This window comes from Cynocephalus volans, chromosome 6 (genome assembly GCF_027409185.1).
Source record: "Cynocephalus volans isolate mCynVol1 chromosome 6, mCynVol1.pri, whole genome shotgun sequence".
NCBI lineage: Eukaryota > Metazoa > Chordata > Mammalia > Dermoptera > Cynocephalidae > Cynocephalus > Cynocephalus volans.
In genome coordinates, this window is record NC_084465.1 from 137,866,767 (window position 1) to 137,891,730 (window position 24,964).

A 24,964-nucleotide genomic window follows, 5' to 3' on the forward strand; every position below is an offset into this window, starting at 1 on the left:
AGGAGAGATAAGAATAAAACTTAGTTGTGCATAAAGTTAAATGATTGTCATTTAAATGACATAAGTGTATTTTTGGCCTGCAGTGCCTGAGTTCTGGTGTTTTTCTTAATAAGAGAAGTATCTGCATATAATATATGCATGCTCTACCAGGCTATGAGATAGGGTTACCATAGTGCAAGAGCCAGTTGGCAGCAGTCACCAGGCCATTTCTAATCCTTACCAAACTGTCAGGTCATTTTTGCTCTGCTTGATAGAAGTTTTACCATCATTAAAGTTCATTACACTTTAAAACTTAAAATAGAGCAGATATTTCTGTGCAATAAAAAATGCTTTCTCATTTTTGAGACAGAAAATCGTACATAAATTGCTTTTGACCAGCTTACTTGGGTACTTCAAACAGTTCATGGAAAAATGGAATTAAAAGATAATACAAATCTTTCCATGAATTTTTTGAAGACCCGTCATATGTGTCTGGTGTTTTGTTAAATGTTTTTAACATAGTCTGGATTTTCGAACATTAATATGATATATTAATGGCACATTTCCAGCTACATAATGTAAAATTTGCAGCTTTTTTCCAAACATGGAGATATATAAACCGGGTTTTCTCTAGTTCTTAAATCACCTCCTGAAGGTGGCTTTGTTGCTTAAAAGATGCATTAACTATATTAGGTCACTGGGGTACTTTGTGGTGCTCTATTCCTAAATGCTCCATGCCGCTGGCATTTTACCAACCAAATCCCTGATCGTGTAACCTATTTTTAATATTAAATCTCTCTGAACCAAAGTCATATCTTTCTGGAAGGTGAGACTTTTAGAGCAGTATATTAATAATTTACTACCAAATTACTGAGTCATTTGGCCTGTTTAAGTACCTAACCTAGTACCAACAAATTATTTAAGCACTCCTATGAGAAAAGCCTAATGTTGAAAAAGTCCAAGGTGGAAATTTAAATAATACCTTTTATACATTTTCTACAGAGAAATGTAATACTTTAGAATATTAACATTTTATGTCTGAGTACTTTTCTTTTAATTCTTGTTTCTTGCCTGACATAATTCCTGTACCAACCTTTACATTTTTATTTGTTTTTTAGTGTGCATAAAGAGTATTTCAAGAGACTTAGTCCTTGCCTCCCTCCCACACATGCAAAAAAACTGTCAAGGTTAAATCAACCAATTTGAGAAAATCTGTATGTACAAATCATTTTTCTTGCACCATCAAAGATATTTTCAGGGGATTTCATGAGGTTTTAATTACAATAAGGAAGAGCTTTCTACTCTTATTCACAAAAATGGTAGCATTACAGAAAAAAGATTTAATTTAACCTCCAAAGTGTTTTTAAGAAAACTAATTCAACTCTCTCTCCCGTTTTTTTTTGTTGTTGTTGTCCCATTATTTTACATACATAAATGTATGTATATATAGAAAAGATTCAAGGTTTTATTTTGTTTCTTTGTTTTACCAAATACAGTCATCATGAACATTTGCCTATAATGTTCTTTAGTCTTTGTAATTATTTCTAAGGTGCTTAGATAGTCTACTAAGTATATGGACCATAATTTAAGAATTTTCTTAACTAGGTCCCAGAAATGAAATCATTAGTCTAGATACATCTAGATACATGTCTACATACAAACAAAAAGAAAATTGTCTTCCCAAATGATTGTATGAAAGTCAAAAACTGTCAACAAGGTGTGAAAGTATCAGTTGTAGTATATCCTCCCAACATTTTGAGTTGGTACTTTGCAAAGAGTACTAATTTAAGGAGGAAAGTGGTTTTGTGTTTAATTTACTGATGCTGAATATTTTTTCCAGGTGTTTGTGACTACTTGATTTTTTGGTGAATATTGTATTTATATACTTTGTTTACTTATATCTAGTCATCGCTTACTGTTTTTCTTATGAATTAGTATGCCTTGTGTATAAGCAAGGAAAATGTTGCAGGGTAAACTCTTTAAGGACTGAAGCCATATCCCTTTTCATGGCTGCATAATTCCCTGGAGGACACATGTTGGTTATACCTGTACATTAATGTCTGTCAATTGATTATTGCCACCTGAGAGAACTCACCCTGGAAGGCAAAAGCCAATATTTATTTGTTTGATTGTTTTGCTACTTAAGAAAAGGCCTTGGATGTGCCATCTTTTGACGTGGCCTTCATTTAGTAATAGAGAGCCTGTTAAGAGGTTCCAGAGTTTGTCCAGTAGGCAGTTGCATCCCTTTTAAATATATTAGCCAAAATTGCTTGGAGAAATTTCTTCCTGTACTGGCTTGATTTTTTTTTTTTTTTTTTTTTAAAGATGACTGGTAAGGGGATCTTAACTCTTGACTTGGTGTTATCAGCACCACACTCTCCCAAGTAAGCCATGGGCCAGTCCTTGGCTTGATTTTTTAAAAAATATTTCATCCTGTACTGGCTTGATTTTTTAAAAAATATTTTAATTTTTTATGATAATTTGTTATACATACATGTGGGGTACAATGTTGATTTTCAATAATTGTGTATGGTGTGTGATTTTCAAACTCCATACATGTAGGAATGGCAGGATTAGTGCACAAGAAATAACAGTCAATAAATGGTCATATAACGTGTCATATTTACAATGTATTTTCAACCATCTGTAAGAAAATTTTCAAGAGTGTTCTTTCTAATATCTTCAATTTAGTATACTCATTTTACAGAGGAGAGAATTAGCCTGGGGAATATATACATGACTTGCTTTTGGCTATGTAATAAGTCATTGGCAGTTTTAGGAATGGAACTTTAAGTTCCTGGAATGAAGAACTGGAATTAATGAGAAAAGAGCCTTCACAGAAAAATAAGCTTTTATGATATTTTCAAAATATAAAATCTCTCTTAACCTTCTTGGAAGAAGGATAAATTTTAAGTATAACGACTTTTTTTTTTTTTTTTTTTTTTGAGCGGCTTGTTGTGGAACATGGTTATTTAATAAACTGACTTGTAGTTGACATTTGGACTAAGTTAATGAACTTGGTATTTATTGAGGTTTGTGATAAAACGCCTGGGATATCTTCAAACCGAAGTCTTTGTTTTATTTTTTTTTTACTCACTATGAATATTTATTGTCCATTCACCATGAGCAGTCAGATTTCTGTTGGTGTTTTTTTATTTAATAAATAAGAGACATGAGCACATTTAGAAATGTTTAAGAATCCTTAGGAATGCCACGGAGGACCCTGTAGAGTGGGAGAGCTTCAAGATACAGGATGTGAGGAAGAATAGGTTCTTTCTTTGCTATCCTTACTCATTGATTCAACAAATGTTTATAGAGTGTATCTTCGGTGCCTGACACTATTTTAGGCACTTGGGATATATGAATGAATGAAACAGAAAAAAAAAAAAACTCTGCCCTTGTGGGTGTTATATTCTAATGAAGTCAGACAGACACTAAATAATAAACATAGTAAGTAAATCACATGCTAGAAAGTAAAAGCACTATTTAGAAAAAAAATTAGAACAGAGTAAGTGAGATGGGAAATACTGGAAGATAGTGGAGATTACAATTTTAAATTTGATAGATGCAGAAGACCTCACTGAGACATCTGAGTAGAGACTAAAGGAAGTGAGAGAGTTAATAGTGTAGAAATCTAGGGGAGGAGAGTCCTGTTACCTGTGAGGAACATCAAAGAGGAAAATGAGGTTGGAGCAGAAAGAAGAAGTTGTGGGAGTGTGGCAGGTGGTGGGGAGAGAGTGTAGAAGTTGGGTGGAAAAGGAGATACTAGCAAAGGAGACTTAGAAGGAACAGCCAAGGGGGTAAAAGAAAGACCAAGAGAGAGTGGTTTCTTGGAAGTCAAGTTGAGAAGGTATATAGAGGTTAGGGAGTAATCAGTTATGCTAAGTGCTACTGGTGGGTGAAGTAAGATGAGCACTGAGAATTTATCAGTGGATTTTGCTCTAGAGAGATGATTGATCTTGATGAGCAGTTGTAGTGGAGTGGTGGGGTGAGTAGGTTTAAGAGAGATCTGGAAGAGGGCTGGCTGGTTAGCTCACTTGGTCAGAGCATGGTGCTGATAAAACCAAGATCAAGGGTTCAGATGGATCCCTGGATTGGCCAGCTGCCAAAAAAAAAAAAAAAAAAATGAATAGAAGAGAAGAATTGGAATGACTATAGGCAGCTTTTTCTAGGCATTTTTTTCTGGGCAGGAGCTGGCAGAGAAAACAGAGTCAAGGGGAGGTTTTCTGAGGAAGAGAGAAATAACAGCCATGTGTGTGTACTGAGTATAGAGATGTCCACCTGGAGTTTCTGGCAGTATTCACACCCACCATGAATACCTGTTCCAAAAATTTCCTACATACAATTTATTCGCTCCTTTTCCCCCATTGAATTCAATTTTCTTCAACAATATATTGAGACAGTGCAACTCTCCCAGACCACTTTTTCTGCTTCTTGCTAACACATTTCCATTCTCAAAATTAGAAATATATATGAAAGGCCTAGAAAACTCCCCCAACACACACACGTGCAAACACACACAATGTTGTAATGCAATTATGAAGGGAGGTTACTTAGCCTATGCCTGAAATCCAAAACTCAAAATAATATTAAAATTGGCCATCTCATTTTAACTTCTTCAAAATGGCTCTTTTTGACAATGTCAAATTATGCATGTATTAGACACAGAGGCTCTTCTACAAAATATAAACGGCCATCATACCCTCACTTTAAAGAATACTTTGTGGTAAGTGTTTTGATATATTACTGTTAAAAATATGTAAGTTAGTCATGTCTCTAAGCTTTAGACCTACCATTTGCACTTTTTAATAGTTCCAGCTTCAGTGCTGAAAACTAGCAACCATTCCTATTGAACTGAAGTCTTACTCAGAAGACACTTGAATTCTAGCCAGCTTCAGGCAGGATTAGCTGCCAAGACTACTGCAGGCCAGCTTGCCAAAGTGCTATTCACTTTCAGGGAAGAGAGAGAAATTTAAATAACTGGTTTCTTGACTTCCATTACTTTCCTATTCTACTTACCTACTTTCCATTGTAGATAAGTAATGAAAATAATGTTTCACACTTTGAAATACTCTGAACTGAGAAAAGTTTTAGAGTAGCAGCCAAGTCTACAACTCTTCTTTGTACAAAACAGCATTACATTAATAAACGTAAAATAATCTGTGTTTCATCGGACCATCTTTGTACCTTTTGGAAAGATAAAATTTGAAAATTTATGAAGATGTGTGTGGTGTGTGTGTGTGTGTGTGTGTGTGTGTGTGTGTGTGTGTGTGAGAGAGAGAGAGAGAGAGACAGAGAGAGACAGAGAGAAAGACAGAGAGACAGAGACAGAGACAGAGAGAGACAGAGAGAGAAAAACCAAGCTTAGCAAAGACAGCTAAGAAGTTGGAAGTCATCGTGATACTTTATGACCATTAAAAATGACTACACATGTGACTGGCAGACAGAAAAAGATATGTTTTCAGTTAATAGAAACATCAGTTGCATGTAAGGATTTGTTCTAGCTTTTATTTTTATGAACTGATACATGCGATTTGAATTCAGATTGCCAAAAATTGGCTCCTAACTCCATTGATTATTAGCTTTATAACCTCAGTCAGGTAACTTAACTTCTCTGTGCCTCTATTTTCTCATCAGTAAAAATGGAGATAATTAGAAATTAAATTGGGTAATACATGTGAATCAGCACAGTGCCTAACACAGTGTAAGAATTCATTAAGAATTAGCAATTATTATCATTTAAGTACATAGCCTAATCTTAATAAATTGATTGTCCTAATTATTAACATAATGTAAAAACATTCTCAAAAACACACTAAGAGAGAGCATCTAAGGGATAGTGCTGGACTTACCAGAAAGAAAATCCAAAAACTGTTTAAATCTCAGAAAACATGATCCCAATAATGTGGAGTTTACTGACAACAACTTAAATGCCACTCCTAATTAAGAGAAGCAAACGTGTAAGAATTTTTTTCTGTGAGGCAAAGCCATATAAATGAAGGGTCCCAGATCAATATTTCAGATGTGCTTGACTATGTCCTATCTTCATGCAAAGTGCGAGTGATAGAGAGAGAGAGACAGAAAGAGAAAGAGAGCAAGAGCACTTAAATAAGTCTTACTGGAAAAGTAGCATTAGGGGGCCGAGCCTGTGGCGCACTCGGGAGGGTGCGGCGCTGGGAGCGCGGCGACGCTCCCAGCGGCCGCGGGTTCGGATCCTATATAGGAATGGCCGGTGCACTCACTGGCTGAGTGCCGGTCACGAAAAAGAAAAAGAAAAAAAAAAAAAAGAAAAGTAGCATTAGGTATACTGACCTCTCTTCAATTCTTCAAACTTGCTAAGCATTTCTTGTCCGCAGGACCTTAGCATATGCTGTTCCCTCTGCCTGGATGTCTCTTTTCTCAACACATTCCAGAGCTAACTTTTTTAAAAAATCCTTTGGGTTTCAGCTTAGTGTCATCTCAGACTGTAATCTCATCACCTTAACCGAAATACCATCCCTTCCACTACTCTCAGCTTCTTTTATTTTCTCTCATAGCAATTATTTTTCTATCTTTTTAAAAAAAATCAATATCCTTCACTAGAATATCAAGAAAGGAAGCTTTCATTAGTTTTATAGTCATATTCCCAGTGTTTAACTTATAGTTAGAACAGTTACAAAGTAGTAAGTACTCAGTAAATGCATGTGTTTTTTGTTTTTGTTTTTGTAAAATTTAATCTCTTCAACAGTATGTACTACAGCTGCACAAAGCTTATAAATTTTCCTATTCTTTTGAGAAAATTGAAGCTAATATTTTAGCTTTTACATAATCATGAAAATATCACACAGGGATGACCCTGCAGAGATTTATCACCATCACCTCTGTTACTATTTTGACATTAAGCCACAGGATAAGCCAGTCACACTGGAGATCTTCATTATTATATGAATTTGAATTGTAATTACGATATTTGCAGACTAAAGTGTGCAATGTTTATGAAAATGTGCTTTATCTTAACACCTTATATCATTTTTAATTTTTTTGGCTCATGATCTCTTATTTTCAGTAAATAAGGTTTATGGTTTTGTTTATGCAGAAACCAGTAAAGTAGGGGATAGCGATTCAGATTTCGTAGATCTAGATCGCTTCCCAGAACAAAAGTTAAGTTTTCTAAACTGTGAAAAGAGATGACAATGATATGAGAAAAAAAAAAAAATTAACTACTTATGCTAGAAGACAATACAAGATAGAACCCTTTCCTCTTGGATCTTTTCCTCAGAAGTCTATCCCATTTTGCTTTATTCTAAAAAATGTGAGCCTGATCAGTACAGCAAAGAGATGTTTGTTCCATGGCAGGTCTGAGGGAAACAACTGAAGTCAAATTTACCATCGGGTTGGCACAGTCCTATCTGTGCATGAGGTCTGAAGTTTCGATGATGCTGATGGGACATACATTTGTCTAGAATCAGGGTGGCCTTGGAACACTATGAGTGATTGATTTTTGCTCATGAGCATTGCTTGAGACTTCATATGAAGATTTCCTACAGAAATAGATGATGCAATTTGAGATCCAAGAAGCCACTCTTGAATAGGCTTACAACTCTTATCCTGCTAGGTTTAAAAGAGTAATTACAAGAATGCTCAAGAAACCTGATGCTGGAAATATACGATTGTGAAACAGTAGAGTACAGCATCAAAAAACAAACTTTATAAATACAAAACGATGTGTTAAAGGAGAGTGATGCTTTATTGTGTAAACATTTGACATAAAAATGGAAAAAGAAATTGAAGAATAGATAAAAGCTTAAGTTAATCTGATTAAATTTTTCTCTAATCAAAGAACACATATTTAGAGTGAGAGTTCTGAGGATAAAATTGAGAAGATCCTGAGGGTGAACTATTGGTAGACATGAAGTGCAAGTTGCATTTTGTAACTGTGCAGTTAGAAATGTGAGTATTACAATGTAGAAAAGGAAATATGAGGGGCTGAAAATGTGGTGTACCTACAAGGACAAATACTGCAAAAGACCAGCTAATCATGTTATAGGAACCAGAGAGATCAAGGGTACATCTTGTAATGAAACTATTCTGGAGCTATGGTAATGACTGCCAGCTGTTCCTGACTGAAAACTACTTGAGGCACAATGACCCAGAAAGTCCATATGGTACCAAAGGCAAAAGCTTAATTAGATATATCACTTCTAACTGCATAAGTCCACACTCCCAGAAGGAAGGAGATTAATTGTAGTGCATATATCAGGAGGGTGACTTTCAGAAATGGTGACAGCTCTGGGGAGAGTAGCTCATGCTGCTATTTAACAGTGGCTATCTTTGGTTGGGAGAATTTAAGATGATGGTTATTTGAGTCTCTTTTGACAATTGGTACAAATAACTTCAATAATGAAAAATATTTTGAAAGCATATACAATTACAGTTGCAAGGGATGAGAGTAACCTGGTTCCTTCTATAATAAGCTCCTCTATAGATCAGTTTATAATCACATCTCATAAAATAGTCAAAGGATAATAAGTTATTGCAAATAGTCAAAAGATGTAGAGAGTACTAACATTAATAAAAGCAAATGTATTTCACAGGGCCTAGCCTCCAAAGCCCTGTAGTTTCAGGTATAACCTAACTTTTAAAAATTACTTATAGAGGCCAACCCTGTGGCGCACTCGGGAGAGTGCGGCGCTGGGAGCGCAGCAGCGCTCCCGCCGCAGGTTCAGATCCTATATAGGGATGGCTGGTGCGCTCATTGGCTGAGCGCGGTGCGAACGCCACCAAGCCAAGGGTTGCGATACCCTTACCTGTCACAAAAAAAAAAAGACAAAAAATAAAAAAATAAATAAAATAAAATTACATATAGAAATGTTAAGCTTGCAAAAGACAAGAAACTTTCCCCAGGCTAAAGTCTCTGTTATAGATAAAGAATTGTAACACAGCAAAATTGCTGGCTCAAGGACAGATGCCCTTGGGTAACCTACTGATTGGTATGTTAAGAAAGTTACTTGATTGTTATGTAAATATGCTAAGGAAATTGCTATAGGGAAAGAAAGTGTTTGCTAAGAACAGCTTTTGTTGGTGGACCCACTTAACTTTTTACTAATTGCATTATGGAATGTCACTTTGTAATTTCACTGATGTTACGAGCTTCCATCGTTAAACTATACTTAGCAGTAACTCCACCTATGTTCCTTTTCTGAACTTCTGACCTGGAGAATAAATACTGAGAAAGAACCCCAGTTCAGTGTTAATTTTCCAAGGAGGAATGCCTCTCTCCTGAGGGTTCCTGGAAATTAACCCCTTCAGGGTTTCTCACTGCCCAGAAGAAACGGGCTTTGAGTAATCCTTTGTGTCTCCATCACCCTGGGGAAGAGGTGACAGATGATCATTGCCAAAAGTCACTGAAGTGATTTTTACCTGCTTAGTTATTTAAACCTGGAAACTGGTTTCTAAATGCCTAAGCAATGTAAAAGCTACAACTGATTGTTAGCAAAGGACTTTTTCAATCTTATTTTGTTTAAAAGGGAAAGAGACCGCACAAAATTATGTGTGTGTGTGTGTTATGCTCTTCCTCTTGTTATACACTTCTGTGATTATGAGTTCTTAACTCATAATGATTGGGTCTAAAATACCCAATTTTAGGTATTTTGATTATTGGGTCTAAAATACCGAAACTGGTGACAGTGAGGACTGTCATTGTGTGACTGTCATTGTCATGGGATATAATTGTGCTTTTTGGTATTTTTCCACCGTCTTACTACTGCTGTAAGAAGCCCTCTAGGAGGACTAGGCATCCCCTACCATGTGTGTCCATGTTTGAAAGACTCGTTTTTCCCTTGGAAATGTTGCTTGAACAGAAAGCCACAATGCGTTTCTATCCCCCCATGAATTTTACATTCACTTCATAACAATAGAAGTAATCTGTTTAATAGTTTATGTCATCCATATGACAATTGAGGTGCAGTTGATCTCTAACTTTATTCTGAAACCCCTATTCTATATATTTCCTAGCATTTAAGTCATGAAGATTGGTGTTAGCCCAGAGTCCGAAAAAGGGAGGGAAGGAAGGAGGAAAGAAGAAAGGAAATTTTTTTTTAAAAAGCTTTCTTAAGAACACCTTTCTTTCATTTGCATGAGATGGTACAAAATGATCTCCCATCACAGTCAAACAATTAAATGCAGTCTGGAATGCAATGATAGAATTTCATGTTTACTTTAAGAAACCTGGAAATGTGCATTTCTTCATAAACTTTAAAAATGCAATTCCATTAGTACAGGAGATTAATAACTTCAGTATCTTTTCTTCTCAAGTCCCAGTCACCTTAACTACAAAAAGAGTTTGGACTCTATTATTCTGTGAATCTTAATTCAAGCTAGTAAAGCAACCAAGCTTTGAAACTTCTTCATAAGTATTGCTATAACCATTCACGCTGTTATTTATTCCAGTGGCTTTATTTCAAATGTAGTTTCTCAGTTGGAAAAGCAGTTCAAAGTCGTTTTGAGCTCAGTTAAGCTCATTGCTTTATAGAGCTGTGATTACTCTCATGCCCTAATTAAATGGCCAAATCTCTTGCATTTAAGTCACAAGCAATAAACAGCAGTATTATATTATGATAGATGAGCACTATTTGATTTTTGCAATGTAATATTGTATTTGGTATTTATTATCTGAGAATTGTCTGATGGCATAGGATATATTTTGTGTAGCAGGGAATGGAAAGGGATTATTAAATGAAAAGATTACATGCATTGTTTTTGAGAGGATGTTTCATCAGAAACCTTACAAACATACCATGTGCCCGTTACTATAGAGCCAAAAAGACCTTTCCAGCTGTTTACACTTCGGATGTAAAATGGCAATTTGACATAGACTAACAGTGTGATGTGAGCATCTGCGTAAAAAGGCTACACATGGAGCATGCCCAGTGCGGGAGAACGTCCTCCCCCCGCCCCCCTCCAGATCTCTAAAGATAAGGCTTGAACTTTGCACTTGCAAATGTCACTGCATACGTTTTTTGCACTATTTTTTTTTTCTTTTTTTTTTTTTTAGGTTCTCTTAACAACTAATTCCCTTCAACAATCCAAGATCAGGGAAGAGAGTGTTTAGGGCATTAAGATGCATTAAGTTTAGAACGAGTTGATGTCCGTCTTTGAATGCACCTGAAGTGTTCTTTATTTTTAAAGCAATATAAAGCATTCCAGTGTGTGTTTCCCCCGCCCTGGAATGGGAAAATAAGAATCTCCTTGTATGGGATTCCTCCGGGGCAGGGAGTGAAAGTCCCGGAGGCAGAAAGGGTCTGAGAAGAGGGGTTTGCCCGGAGTATGGATAGGAAAGGAGCTGAGGTCCCCCAGGGCTCATCGCGCACTGAGAATCTGTGCCCGGGGCTGCAGCTGCGGACGAGGAAGGCGCTGTCTGGCTAATGAAGGCCACCTGGATCAGGCTTCTGAAAAGAGCCAAGGGAGGAAGGCTGAAGAATTCCGATATCTGTGTAAGCGCAAGGGCTTTCGTTTGGGGGAGACGTTGTTTTGTTTTGCTTTTCTGTTGTTGCAGTGAGTGCAGGCAGAGGGTGGTTTCATTTATTTAATATGATCATGATTGCAGGAGAGGGAGCTGGGGAGCTTCCTATCATTTTTTGAGCTCCTTTTTTTCTACCTTGAGATTTATTGCCAGATGAGATATGCCAGGCAGGTGTTTTCTGTAGACAGTTTTTATTAAATACCTATGTAAATGATTTTAAAATGTGCTGCTGAGAGATGGAGTGCTAGTGTCTTACAGTTTGTTGGAGAAGGTAGCAGGTGTATAAAAAGGTATCAAAGGATTCTTAAGATTAAAATGGGAGTGATATGGTAGTGATATTTTAAAGAGTTCAAGTTTATAACTCGTTAGACTTTCTTTTATGTGTTTTGTTAGGCTTAATGTCTTCTAGTTGTAAATACCTGCTTTGGCTTGTAGATTGTTCTTGAAGCTATCCTTGAAACCCAATCAGTGCCCTTCAGCTCTGCACTGCACCACCAGGCAGAGCTGGTTTAATTATAAAGGAACTTGTTCTGGATTTTAGAAAGGATTGTTTTTGGAATATATACTTGGGAGGGAATGGTGACTCAGTAGACAGAACGATCCCAGTGAATGGTCTGCAAACCAGAGCATGATTTTCAGGATGTGTTGCGGCAAAATGGATTATTTTCTCCTCTTTTCAGGAATTTAGAGCACAATCCAGGAAGCTAACTGCCGTGTCAATGGGATTTTTCCAATGCAAACATCATAGATTGAATCTATTTCAAAATATACATTTCTCTCTCCAGGGTTCGGCAGACTCCTACACCAGCCGTCCATCCGATTCCGATGTCTCTTTGGAGGAGGACCGGGAGGCAGTGCGCAGAGAAGCTGAGCGACAGGCCCAGGCACAGTTGGAAAAAGCAAAGGTAAAACCACTTCTTCCCTGTCGAGAGCTTTCTCTGCAAGTTGTGCTGTGCCGGTCGTGGACCACCTGTGGAAGTTTCTCCTAAAGCTCATGTTTGGTCTATTAGAGTATTCCATTGTCTGGTTTAAAAGTGGCACAAGAAATAGAGTACGTTTCCCTCCGTTGGAAGAAAAAGGAAGTGTGATTTATGAGTGGTATTTACTTTTATATTGTTTTGTAATACAAGCAGCTTGTTTGCGTGGGTGGATGGTTTATTTAGACACACACAAAAGGATCTCTGAATGTACAAAGAGGAAAAACTGCATCTAATATCAAAATGTTCTACTTCTCTTTCTCAGTAAACCATCTCTTTAAAAATCAATCTCTTCGAGCTAATGTTTACTTTCTCAGACTTGAGCGATCTTTCCCCTGAATTTTACTCCATAGGTGTTCTATAATGGTATCCTTTTATATTTGAAAAATGGATTATGTTATGCTTTTCAAAAATAAAGCAACAAAGCATTTTGTGACTTTGTTAATTATAAAAGTTCCTTCTCTTAGAACGCTTTTTTCTCCATCCCATCATAATAAAGCGTGTATACATAGAAGGGAGACTGGAAATCATATATGAACTAGGTAGTTACAGAGTTAATCTCGGGCTGTGTTTCATTTTACTAATTGTAATGATTTGAATTCGTTTTCCCTATTCAGTCATTTGAATAGCAGCTGTTTCTAAAGGCTAAATTGTTGTCCAAGTTTAAGGTACCTTGGTTCGTGTGATACTTGGTGACTTCTGAATGAACATATTTTAACACAATTGGGGTTTTTTGGAAAAAAATTCTTGCTTTGAAAAAGAAGTAATGTGTTGATCTTGCTAGAAAAATCAGGGTAGCATTTTAACTTCTGCTGGCTGCTTCATCCCTGAGATGAGTAAAATCTATGTGTGTTGCTATGGGAATCATGGCTTGGAGATTTTGGTTTGAATTCATGGACAGCCCTTATGTAATATTCCTGACCTCTAGCATGGCTGCCAAAGCAGTTTAGTGAGGAACTACCAGGAGACCTTGACTTCTAAAAAGCAGTATTTCTGAATATCAAAACAATATTCTCATCTCAGCTGGCAGGGAAATCATCTATTGGTCTGACAGCCTTAACTGCAAGGCAGCTCTGAAGCAGCAGGAGCAACAGGGAGGATTTTGTGACAATGGAAACTGATTAAGGTGTGGCCCTATTGCCATCCACTAATCTTCTGTACCATTTAAAACATTATGAAGTTGAAATTGAATAATGAAGAACATTAAGTAATGAATGCGTGACTACTGATATTCATTGCCACAAGTTTGCACTGTAGTTAATACATATTGCAATTGAGAATCTGAATTCTGTGTTCTGTTTTGTATCCAGGTGTCAATTCAAGAAAAAAAAATAAGTTTGTACTCCAGAAATAAGGTTGTTCTATTTGCAGCTAATTTATTCTTGTAATTTTCACATACCAGAATTAAAAGGTTTGTTAGATTCATATCCCATTATCATGCAACCCAATTTTGTATTGTAGGTTTGGTTTTCAAAGTCTTTAATTATCTCATTTGGACATTTTTGTCCAGGACTGTAACCCATGAACTGTAAGTCTTGAGTTAAGTGATATGGCTGCAGAGAACTTTTAAATATCTTTCAACCTATCATGTATCAAAATGTTGATCCTAAATCAAGCCAGGTTCATGGTACTTGTCATACAGCCTAAAGAGTTTATAGTTACAAATGATATCAAAGACAAAAGGAAAAGAAGATAATGTAGGACAAAGGCTAAATAATTGTAGGACTAGTTTCCATGTTTAATAAAAATAGTTTATTTACATCCACTTTTCCTTCTTTAAAATCAGTCAATATCTTAAACGTTTGTCTTTAAATGAATTACACTAGGCTAAGTGAGAGTTTAAATATGATCTGAAAGAAGATAGGACTAAGATTTAAATTTAATTGATATTAAAATCACATTGGTTTATTTCAATATCCTCGAAGAAAGAATGCAAAAGAGGGATCATAGTTGGTTAGTTCTTCATTAGGTTATTTTTATCCGTTCCCCTTTGACAAAATATGCATCGTGTCTTTATGGGACCTATTTCAAAATGAAGCATTAAAGTTCAAAAATATGTAAATTAATCATTCAGCTTTTAATAGTTTTAAACACTTTGCACCACTTTTGCATCCATTTCGTAAGAATTGAATGTTTTCTACATTTATTTTGAAACCATCATAGCTTCCCTCAAAGAGACTTTATAAGTGAGTGCTTTTACTTACCCTACAGATGACATGTATTAAGAGTGTACAAATGCCTGGAATAGACCTCAGCAGTGCTTTCGGATCCTGCTCCTAGATAAACATGAACTACATTACCCGTTAATTGCCTTAATAATACCTCTATGAAATAAGGTAATTGGCAGGTAGTGAAACTAGAGACACTGCCTTTTGAAATGAAGTGACCTACAAAAGGTTATACACCCTGATGCTTTGTGCTGCCAATGAAACCCAGTACTCATCACTACAACTTTGTATGGCTTCTCTTAAACTAATAAGCTCTCCAGTGAACAGATTATATTTAATTTTGAGGTAAATAAATATCAACGGACATAACTTGTTTTTTAACTTGGTGTTTTCCGATCCCAAATGTGTGTTTTGATCCCGTTCAGTTCTGGCATACATTGCAAATCCCACCTTGTTTAACATGGTGCTCTTTGATATTGCTTTAAAGACAAGTAATATATGAATTTTATTCCCACATTGACCTTTTCTTTACAAGCAACTTTACTGAGGTAAAGTTGTATACAACTCAATAATTATTAGTATAATCAGATTTATGCAATCACCACTGTAATCAATTTTAGAATATTTTCATTGCCCCAAAAAGAAATCCCTAGCCCATTAGTAATTACCCCCCATTCTCCCCAACCCCCTCAGCCCTAGAAAACCACCATTCTTTTGTCTTTCATTATAGATTCATTTATTCTGGATATTGCATATGATTGGAATCATACACCAGGTGGTCTTTGCGACCAGCTACTTTCACTTACATACTGTTTTTAATTTTCATCCGTGCTATAGCATGTATCAGAATTCATTCTTTTTATTGACCAATAATATTTCATTGTACGTATATACCACATTTTATTTACCCGTTTATCAATTGGTGGACATTTGGGCTGTTTTTACCTTTTAGGTATTGTGAATAATGCTATTAAGAACAGTTGTGTACAGGTTTTTGCATGGGTGTATATTTTTATCTCTTCTAGGTGTATACCTGGGGGGGGGGAATTACTGGGTCATATGATCACCTTCTTTTAATAAAAAGCATAATTTTCATCTTTTCCCCCTCCTCAAAAATGATGCCTTCTGCCATATAGGAAGAGACTCTGAGTTGGAAAATCAGGATGTGGTAAGGATTGGAGCAGAGATAAAACAGGTTTTGTGCAGTATTTTTAGAATAGATTTAACGTTAAACTTTGAGCCCATTGTTCTCACATCATTGAATGTCTACTATATCAAAGAACTTGTATTGGTACAGTTGGTGGGTAGGAGGGACTGCAAGGCTAGAGCCACAAGGAGGAAATGGGCAGGTCTTTTGACTGCAGAAATCTTCTACTGTTTGTTTAGGGAGAAAAGTCATGATAATAAATGGTAGAACACAGTACCTTGCAGGGAGGGTAGGAGGTCCATGAGCATCCAGAGGAAAAGACCGTACCCTGATGGCAGGAACAGCAGATCCTTCTTGGAGAAGGTGGTGGCTTCAAGCTGGACCTTACAGGATGGATGCATGACATTTAGGTCCTGAAGTAGAAAGTAGCGGGTGGAGAAGAGGGATGCCCCTTAGGCCCTAGGGATACAGTGTATGTACAGGCAGAGTAAGTAAAGCCTAGGTAGCAAGAAAACACAGAACCTTCCAGAAAAATAAGTTTTTGAGATCTTGCCAGCTGAAAAATATCTGTATTCTACCTTCACATTTCATTAATAGTTTGGCTGGGTATAGTATTCAAGAATGAAAAACCTGTTTCTTCAGATTTGGGAAGGTATTGCTTTGTGATCTTTTAGCTTCCAGCACTGCTGTTAGAATTGCTGATGGTATTCTGTCTGTGAGTGTCATTTTTGTTTTTTTAATTCTTTCTCGTATTTTGAGAATAGCTCTTCCTGTGGTATTGTGACATTTTGACATGATGTGCCTCAGTGTGGGTCTTTTCGTTTACTGTGCTTGACTTCTTGTGTGTTCATTGTGAAGGGCTAGTCACTTCAGTTCTGGAAATTCTTTTTTTTAAAAAAAAATAATTTCTTCCCTATCCCTATATTTTCCTTTTTTTCTGGTTCTCTAGTTTGTCAGATATTTGATTAGAGAGTCCTTCTGTAATCACTTTTGTCTGCTATCTTTCTATCTTTTTTTCTTCAGTTTTTCTCAACTTATCTCCTAATCCAGCTACTGGCATTTTTATTTTTGTCAAAATTTCTAATTTCCAAAAGCTTTCTTCTTTTCTCTCTTTATAGCTTCTTTGTCTTGTTCCATGGCCATAATATTTTCTCTTATATCTCTTAAGATACTACTTGTAAGTTTCTTGTACTGTCACTGTTTATCAAGCTTTTTTTTATATATATTTGATTTTATTCTTAAATAGTAGAGACTTTCTGCAAATTCATCCATTCACAGTTAGGAGGAAGAAATTGTAAAGCTGACTGACAGCTCTAAGTGTGATGGCACTCCTCTTGACTGGCGGTCTTTTATATGGTATTGGGGGCGGAACCAGGTAATTGGGATGGGGGAGGGAGTATTTTCTTTTAGTCAGGTCAGTGTTCCCAGAGATGATTCCCCCAATCTCTGGACTGGTCACAGGCCTCTGGCACCTCTCTAGGGAAAGGTGGTTGGAGTTTTATTATTTAAGATGCAGATTTTTTAATTATTTCATCTCCCTGTTTTTGCTATGGCACTTGCCATAGCAAAAACTCGCATTTAGCTGTACCTCTGATGGTCTCAAATCTCCTGGGCATCCTCTCCAGAGAGTGCACCTTTCTTTGTTTTTCCAGAGGTGAGTGGGAGAGAAAGTGGCCTAGCTATACAGACTGAGGGATAAATCCAACTTTCACTTAGTTTTGTTTTGAGCCCCAGCTGTGCTTCTGCCTTCAGAGGTACCTGGCACCCCCCAGTTGCTCGCCCTGGCCAGGGCACTGTGACTATGACAGACTTTCTGCTCCTTAGTTCTCCTGCCCTACCTCTTATGGGTGCTTTGCATTCTAACTCTTTCTACCCTGTTAATTACTATTTGTCCATGGCTTTCTATATTCTACATTTTTGTCTACTTCCATCTTGTCTCCTCTTCTTTATATCTGTGGATTTATACCTTTTCTAAAAAAATATTTTCAGGAGGAAGCATATGTTCAGTTCACCTTGTTTCTTTCCCAATATTTCTCCATAAATATACTATAAAGCAGAAAAAAAAAATGTTTCTCATATTGCCTTAGTCCATAAATGCTTTATAGATCAGGAGAATCCTACCCAGTTGTAAATATTCCCATAACTAGCCTTTTCAGGAGAAAGAAAGAAACGTGAATGTGTTTATGTACCCATCAGCCCGAAGATGAATTTGTTCTTTCAAAAAATGTCAACCATGTTTAAGAAGTATATCTTACTGAGAAAATTATGTGGGAAGTAGAAGAGAAATACCTGTCTGTGCGTAGGCTTATATTACATACTTTCTTAAACTTACGAGATAGACTATTGGAGATAATCCAGAGAACCTGTGGCAGGTATTAAACTATTGCACTACTTAAAGGAAAAAAAAAAAACAAAACCTGTTTTTAGCTGGTAAAAGATAAAATTCAGCAGAGATATCTCATCACAGAAAACATAAAGTATGGCAGACATTCTTAAGAAAATAGTTTAGGCTAAAATTATTTTTGCAACATTGATTTCAATGCTGTCTTTCAATTTTTGCATGGAAAAGTTGTGAACTTGATTTTTTTGCTCATAGCAGTTACCTTCCAAATAGAGCTAGAAAACTGGCATGGGTTTGTATATTACTCAATTTCCAGCAGCATGGGTTTGTATATTACTCAAATATGCATTAGCTTAGAGTGCATTGTTCTACCCATAAGAAATAAACAGTATACAGAAGCCTGGTCTTTGGTCAGGCTTCTACATTAATTCTTAGTTGTGACTGGGTAGGTACAGTCACATACACTGGTCCTGTCATTCTTCTACTCACCTTCAATGTTAGTTGACAGTGATAGTAATGACAACGACAGAGCTGGCTGGTTAGCTCAGTTGGATGGTTACAGTGCATTGTTCTAACAGCAAGGTCAAGGGTTTGAATCCTCATACTAGCCAGCCGCCAAAAACAAAAAAGTGAAATAACAACAAATAACAACACTTAATGCCTGATAACTGCTCATTATAGGCAGTTTGGAAGATATGAAAGGAAAAAGCAGAGCTTCGTGTCTTTATTGCATTTTGAAATACTTTTCAGCTGTCATGATTACACAGTACACATAACTTCCATGCCTGTACTATCAGTAAAATCCTCATTCATTTGCTCAGTTTTGGGGCAGAATAAACCAATCTCAGCTTACTGGCTTAAAGCACCTGTCTAACTTCAGTTACAATTCTCTCCCGTGCATCCTTGGCCAGCTGGTGGGTTAGCTGGTTGCCTTGTGATCTGGGATGGCCTCGTGCACGTGTCTGGAGGTGGGTAGCTCTCAGCTTGGGTGTCTTGTTCTCCTCTACGTGGTCTCTCATCCTCCAACAGGCTGGTTAGGACTCCTTCACATGCTGGCCTCAGGGTTGCGTCAGGAGAGAACAAGCCTCAATGGGTGATAATCAAGTCTTGTGTCATGTTTGCTGATGTCCCATTGGCCAAAGCAAGTCAGGGCTAAGCCTGGAGTCGGCCTGCGAGGGAAGGACGAAGGGTGTGGATGCAGGTAGGGTACATTGCAGCCTTTTTCTGCAAACGATCTGCTCCACTCATCTTTTTTCTACCCTACCTCTTTGGAAGAAGAAGTATCTCCATGCTTTTAAACTATATAACTCTGTCGTCCCTTCTGTCCTATTTTTTCCCTTCCTTCTACTGCCAGCCTTATCAGGTCAGGCTTTATCCTCCACTCCCATGTCTTCCCCACTCTTTAACACCTTGAAACTCATTTCTGTCTCCTTCTGTTTACTGATGGTCTCTAGTGACTTTCTGATCACCAAGTCCACTGACCTTTTAGTAGGCTTTCCCTTGACTTCTCTGCAGGCCTCACCCTGGGTTTTCTGCTCTAGTAAGTCAATTTTGTCTTACAGGTGCTGGCTACAACACAAGGCCTACGTCTACAGCCACTCTGACTGTTCTTTTTCAGTTTCCTCTGATTCAGCTTTTAGTTCCCTCCACTGAAAAGTGGAAGTCCATCCAACCTAGTGCTCGGGCCTTGGCCTTCTTGCATTGATCGTGTTAAGCATGCCACTGGCTTTCATACTGAGCCCTGTAGAGCCCCAAGGGATCCATGGATTCCTCAGGAGCTGCTGCAGAGACTAGGGATGCCCAGCAGGTGTGGTCTGAGCCTTCCACCAGGATTCAGCTGGAGCAGCTCTCTCTACTCGTTTTACATATTGACACTTCCGTGTAAGTTTTCCTTTGAATTAAGAATTTCACCTCCACAGGGAGTTTTAAACCACCTTTCCCTTTGCTAGCTCATCCTTCTCAAGGCTTCAGCTGTCACTTTAAATCTGCACCTTTGGTTCTGACCTCTCTTTCTCATGTTGGTATCTCAGATCTTCCTCCTTTTGACATCTCTATCCATTCTACCACTTATTTAAAACGGAGCTCCCCATCTTTTCCCTCAAACTTTTTCCCCTGCATTTTCTTTTTCCATCAGTGTTACCTCCCTCCCCCCCAGCTTGAATTCTTAGCCCAGAAGTGAGCAAAATTTTTCTGTAAAGGGTCAGATAGGAAATATATTAGGTATTGTAGGTCACGTGGTCTCTTGCAACTCCTCAACTCACAGAAACCTGGATTCAGATTCCGTCTCTTCCAGGGACTGACCTTTTGGTAAATTCCATGTGAAGCTCAGTATTGCCATTTGTAAAATCACAGTGATGCCTGCTTCACAGGGTCCTAGAGATAATTGAACAAGCTGGTACGTGTCAAGCACAGGATTCCTGGAACCCTCATTCCTCACCTGAAGCCCCTCATGACGGAACACGCAACTCCTGCCATCAAGGAGTTCAGTGTCCAATGGGAATCTGTGTGAGAAGTTATCAAACCAACATGTTTGTTTCCTCTTTTGTTATGTATAGTTGCCATATGCTGTTTTATGTGGTCTCTGTCGTATTAGTGTTGTTTCTAACTCAGTGGTGAATGCTGTAGGGCAGATATGTGATGTCCCTCTGAGTGGGATGTGGCTGACATTCCCTCTCTTGAGGTAAAGGACCTCATGGTGGCTCACTGTGGTACGTCACGCTGCCTCCCCCCATCCCCATGACAAAGGCACATGTCCCGTCTCCTAAACTATGACTCGGACCTCTTGAGAATAAAGTCACACTGCTACAGATCCCTGCCTTAGTTATTAAAAGTGATTGAATGATCTCTCCTTCCCTTCTCACAGCCTCTTTTCTGAGTAACATCTGAATATTTGGAGAATAAAAGTACATATTGCTCTCTCTTTCTCTATGGTTATATTTATCTTGACAATCTTCCTATGAGTAAGTTTTTAGTTTTTTGTGGGTAGCAGTTACGCATTTTAAAGAGAACTTGATATTCTTTCTAATCTAATGCTCTCTTACAGTGGATTTATGGGTTTTATTAATGGAAGTCCTGGAGGGCTGAGGTTTGCCCACATTTAAAACTGCACTCTTCTTTAAGAACCCTTATAAGGACTGTTAACATAATACCGACTTCTGGCTATTCCAAAACCATAAATGGATTGGGGAAGGATTATTATAAACTTTGCAGCTCAAGCCTTTTCCTTTCTTTTTTTTTTTTTTTCTTAGAGAGCTGTAATTGAATATCTTTGTTGTATCATTGTAAACACAGCTATAAATACATGATTCTTCCCTTCCTTTTTCTCTACCAGATATGAACAGGGAACAACACAAAGATCATTATGCAGAACTTAAAACAGTCAACCTCTCTCCAATCTTCTGAGTTTTTGCCCCACCAATGGCTAAATAAAAAATGTTGAAAACCATGGAAGAGTAGAATTTATTCAATTAGTAAATATTTGGTGAGTGTTATTATGCCATTTTGCTAGGAGTTCCAGGAGGGGAAATCAGAGATGCGGTAGACGTGCTTTCTCCCTCAAGAAGCTGGTGGTCTAATGGTGATGCCAGAAATGGGTGTCACTGAGTAATGTGGTAAGTGTGGGCCAGATGCTGTGAGAGTGGCCAGGAGGTGGACCTCAGTACTGCCAGGGTGGGGAGGGCTGGAGCCTGGGGGAGGGCAGTCTGGATTAGGGATGTCCCCACTGTTATGCAAATGTCTCTTTGGGGGCAGAGCCTTTGCTAAGCAGCAGTGTGCTTGTCCAAGGGGAGCAAGAGGATTGCTAACTGAGGAGTCCAACAAAGGCTGGCATTTTCGTTTGATTGTGTTTTAATCTCACTTAATGCTCCATTTACCTTAAAATAACCACACTGAAGTATTTTACCCCTCTGAATCATTTTTAAGTGTACAGTTCACTCATGTAAACGTTGTTGTGTAACACATCTCTAGAACTTTACCATCTTGAAAAACTGAATCTCTACATCCATGGGAAAAACAGCTCCTTTCCCCCTCCCCCCAGCTTTCAAAAACCACCATTCTCCTTTGTGTTTCTGTGATTTTGACTGCTCTGGCTTCCTCCTTTAGGTGGATTTATACTGGATTAGTCCTTCTGTGGCTGGCTTATCTGACTCAGCATAAGGCCCTCAAGGGTCATCCCTGTTGTCGTCTGTGACAGAATTTCTTCTTCTTTAAGGCTGAATGGTATTCCATTGTATATTCCATGGGTGTTCAAAAAGGTCAGAGAAGGATTCATGTTACCTTTTAATTCAATTTGTATATACCACTCTTTATCCATTCATCCATCAATGGACATTTGGGTTGCTCCCACCTCTTGGCTATTGTGAATAATACTGTATTTTTTTTTTTTTAATCTTGGATATTTTTTCCAGGAGCCTGTCTGGAAAAGCCTTGCACCATCAGCAAGTAGTAACTATAGGTTACATTTGTACAGTGTCTCTGTGTTTAACTTCCCATTTGTTTTTGTTCTGTTTTTTGCAACTACTTGGTGAGGAAAAGAGGGCAGATATAGTTACCCCATTTTATGAATAAGGAAAATGGTGGGGGATATTGAAGAGTCGTGCCCAAGGTCTCTGAGCTCGTAAGTAGCAGAATTAGAGCAAAAACGCAGGCTTCCATCTCGAAGGCTTCTTTTCTTATGTTCTTTTGTCTCATCCATGAACTCCTTTTAGAAAGACACAAACTGAGAATACACTAATGTTGCCTCTTTGTTTCATGCTCTGGAGGGAATAGAGGAATAAAACTTTTTTTTCTTTAACTATGAAATTAATAAATAAAGCAGGGCAACTATTAAAACAGTTTTGAGAGTAAAAACACCACCTGTGCTATTTTTTTTTTGCTGTCCAGTCAAAATAGTACAATAGAGCTCACAAGCAAAATATTCACCTTTCCCCTCTGCATTTTAAGTTTAGTTTATGGTCCTTACACAACTGATTTGGGATAAGGCCATTTTTACATTTTAACATTATTTTAATAAAAATCTTGAGCTGAAAAATTGTTGGCTCTAAGTTGTGAGTTAAAGGAAGAGCTTCCAGGATGTATGTACATACTCTATTCTTGGCTAAATGAAGATACAAATAGAATTTACTTGAAACTATTTGAATAGGACTCTTCCTGTAGAGAAATGGAAAAATAATCAAATATCTAGGAAATAGGTTATATGAAGAATGCTGAAGAAACAGAGTGTAAGTAGGGCAAGAGAGAGAAGATTGGAACTACAATGAAATGATTTGAAAAGAGAGTTCATTAAGTGTCATCTGTTCCTAAAGAAAAAAAGATGAAAGGAATAATCTAAAAATTATAGCAGCCAAAAATGTTAGATGTTACGATTGTCTGGAGAGAAAAGAGAACGTGTTATAAAGGAATATTAGGAAAGTGCTTTAGTGAGGATTTTAAAAGAAATTTTTGTGGCTTAAAAGTGGGGGTTTTTTGCTTTTTTTTTTTTTTTTTTTTTTTTTTATAATAAACTACATCCTGTCTTTAGGAAGGAAAGTGAACCACAAAATTAACTGTCAATTATTCATATTCTAGTGATTTCCTATCAAGAGTTCTTTCTACTACTGAAATTTGCAGGATTAACACCCATTGCTTTAAACACAAAGTGTCAGTTCTTGAATATGTGAAGTGAATACGGGTCTCACCCTACCCTTCCTAGATGGGGCTAGAAATGTGTTCTACAGGAGCTAGACAAAAATGTAGACAGTCTAGTCTTCTAGTCTTTGGCTTTCTAGTTTCATTCCTTGGATTTTAAACAACTAATTATTCTTTTGTCTTCTTAGAGGACCTATAGTCAACCATGAATGAAATATTTATTGGACCAATTGTAACCTTACATTGGTGTCAACCTACATTTCTTACAGATGAGAATTAAGTTACAAGTTTGTTTACGAGGCAACCGAGCATCACAGGTACTCAGGCAGAATTAAAGGAGATCATTGACTATGACTAACAGAACAAGAAAAGTTATGGTAGTCAGATTAGATATAGTACTACTTGCTTCTCTACTAAGCATATGATTACTTGCTTAATTCTGTGAGTTTAAGTAGTCTGAAGTATAATAGTTCATGTAATGCATACACAAAATGGAGTGTAGAAATCCTTTGAATAAATACAAATCTCCACATGCTATATCAATGGTATTCGTCATTCAGCACACGTGCATGGGTCACCTACCTTGTGGTGTGTGTTAGGCTAGCAGATAGAAAATAATAATAGTAATTGTATGGTGATGTACAGTGCCATCTTATTCAACTCCTCACTTTAAAATGAGAAAGAGAAGGTGATCACACTGAGGCCTGGGTCATACAGACTGTGCACTAATATTATAAACTACCATATGTTTAAAGTCCATTTTACTGCATGGCCTTTCTCTGAGTTGGCAGTTCAGGGGTGGCAGTTGGGTTAGTTAGTGCCCTCTTATCCAGTTGATCAAAAATCAAATAAAGGGGTATATCCAAATCTCAAATATTTTATTCAAGATTAATACATTAGTACATATACACTTCAGCATTAATCTTTTGCTATGAAATCAAGGCCTGTTCTTTGAGTATGAGCCTGTGTTTTCGTCCAACTTCCCAGAGAAACAGAACTAATAGGAGATAGATACGTAGGTGGATAGATGGATAGGTCAGTGTATGGATGGGTGGATGGGTGGTAGATGGATGGATAGATGGAAATTTATTTTGGAGAATTGGCTCACATGATTTCAGAGGCTAAGAAGTCCCATGATCTGCTGTATGCAAGCTGGAGACCCAGGAAGGCTGGTGGTGTAATTCCACCTTGAGTCTGAAGGCCTGAAAACCAGGGAAGCTGATGATG

The 24,964-nt window shown here is 37.5% G+C and overlaps 1 protein-coding gene across 2 annotated transcripts in view; it reads left to right on the plus strand.

The window, feature by feature from the left end:
* The first annotated feature begins 11,381 nt into the window (after positions 1 to 11,381).
* The window catches only part of CACNB2 (calcium voltage-gated channel auxiliary subunit beta 2), a 103,749-nt gene continuing 90,166 nt past the window's right edge, over positions 11,382 to 24,964 (plus strand). For both annotated transcript variants that reach the window (XM_063101333.1, XM_063101334.1), the window contains exons 1-2: positions 11,382 to 11,450; positions 12,265 to 12,384. In XM_063101333.1, coding sequence (XP_062957403.1) covers positions 11,382 to 11,450; positions 12,265 to 12,384 — 189 coding nt within the window. The remainder of the gene's footprint in view (positions 11,451 to 12,264; positions 12,385 to 24,964) is intronic.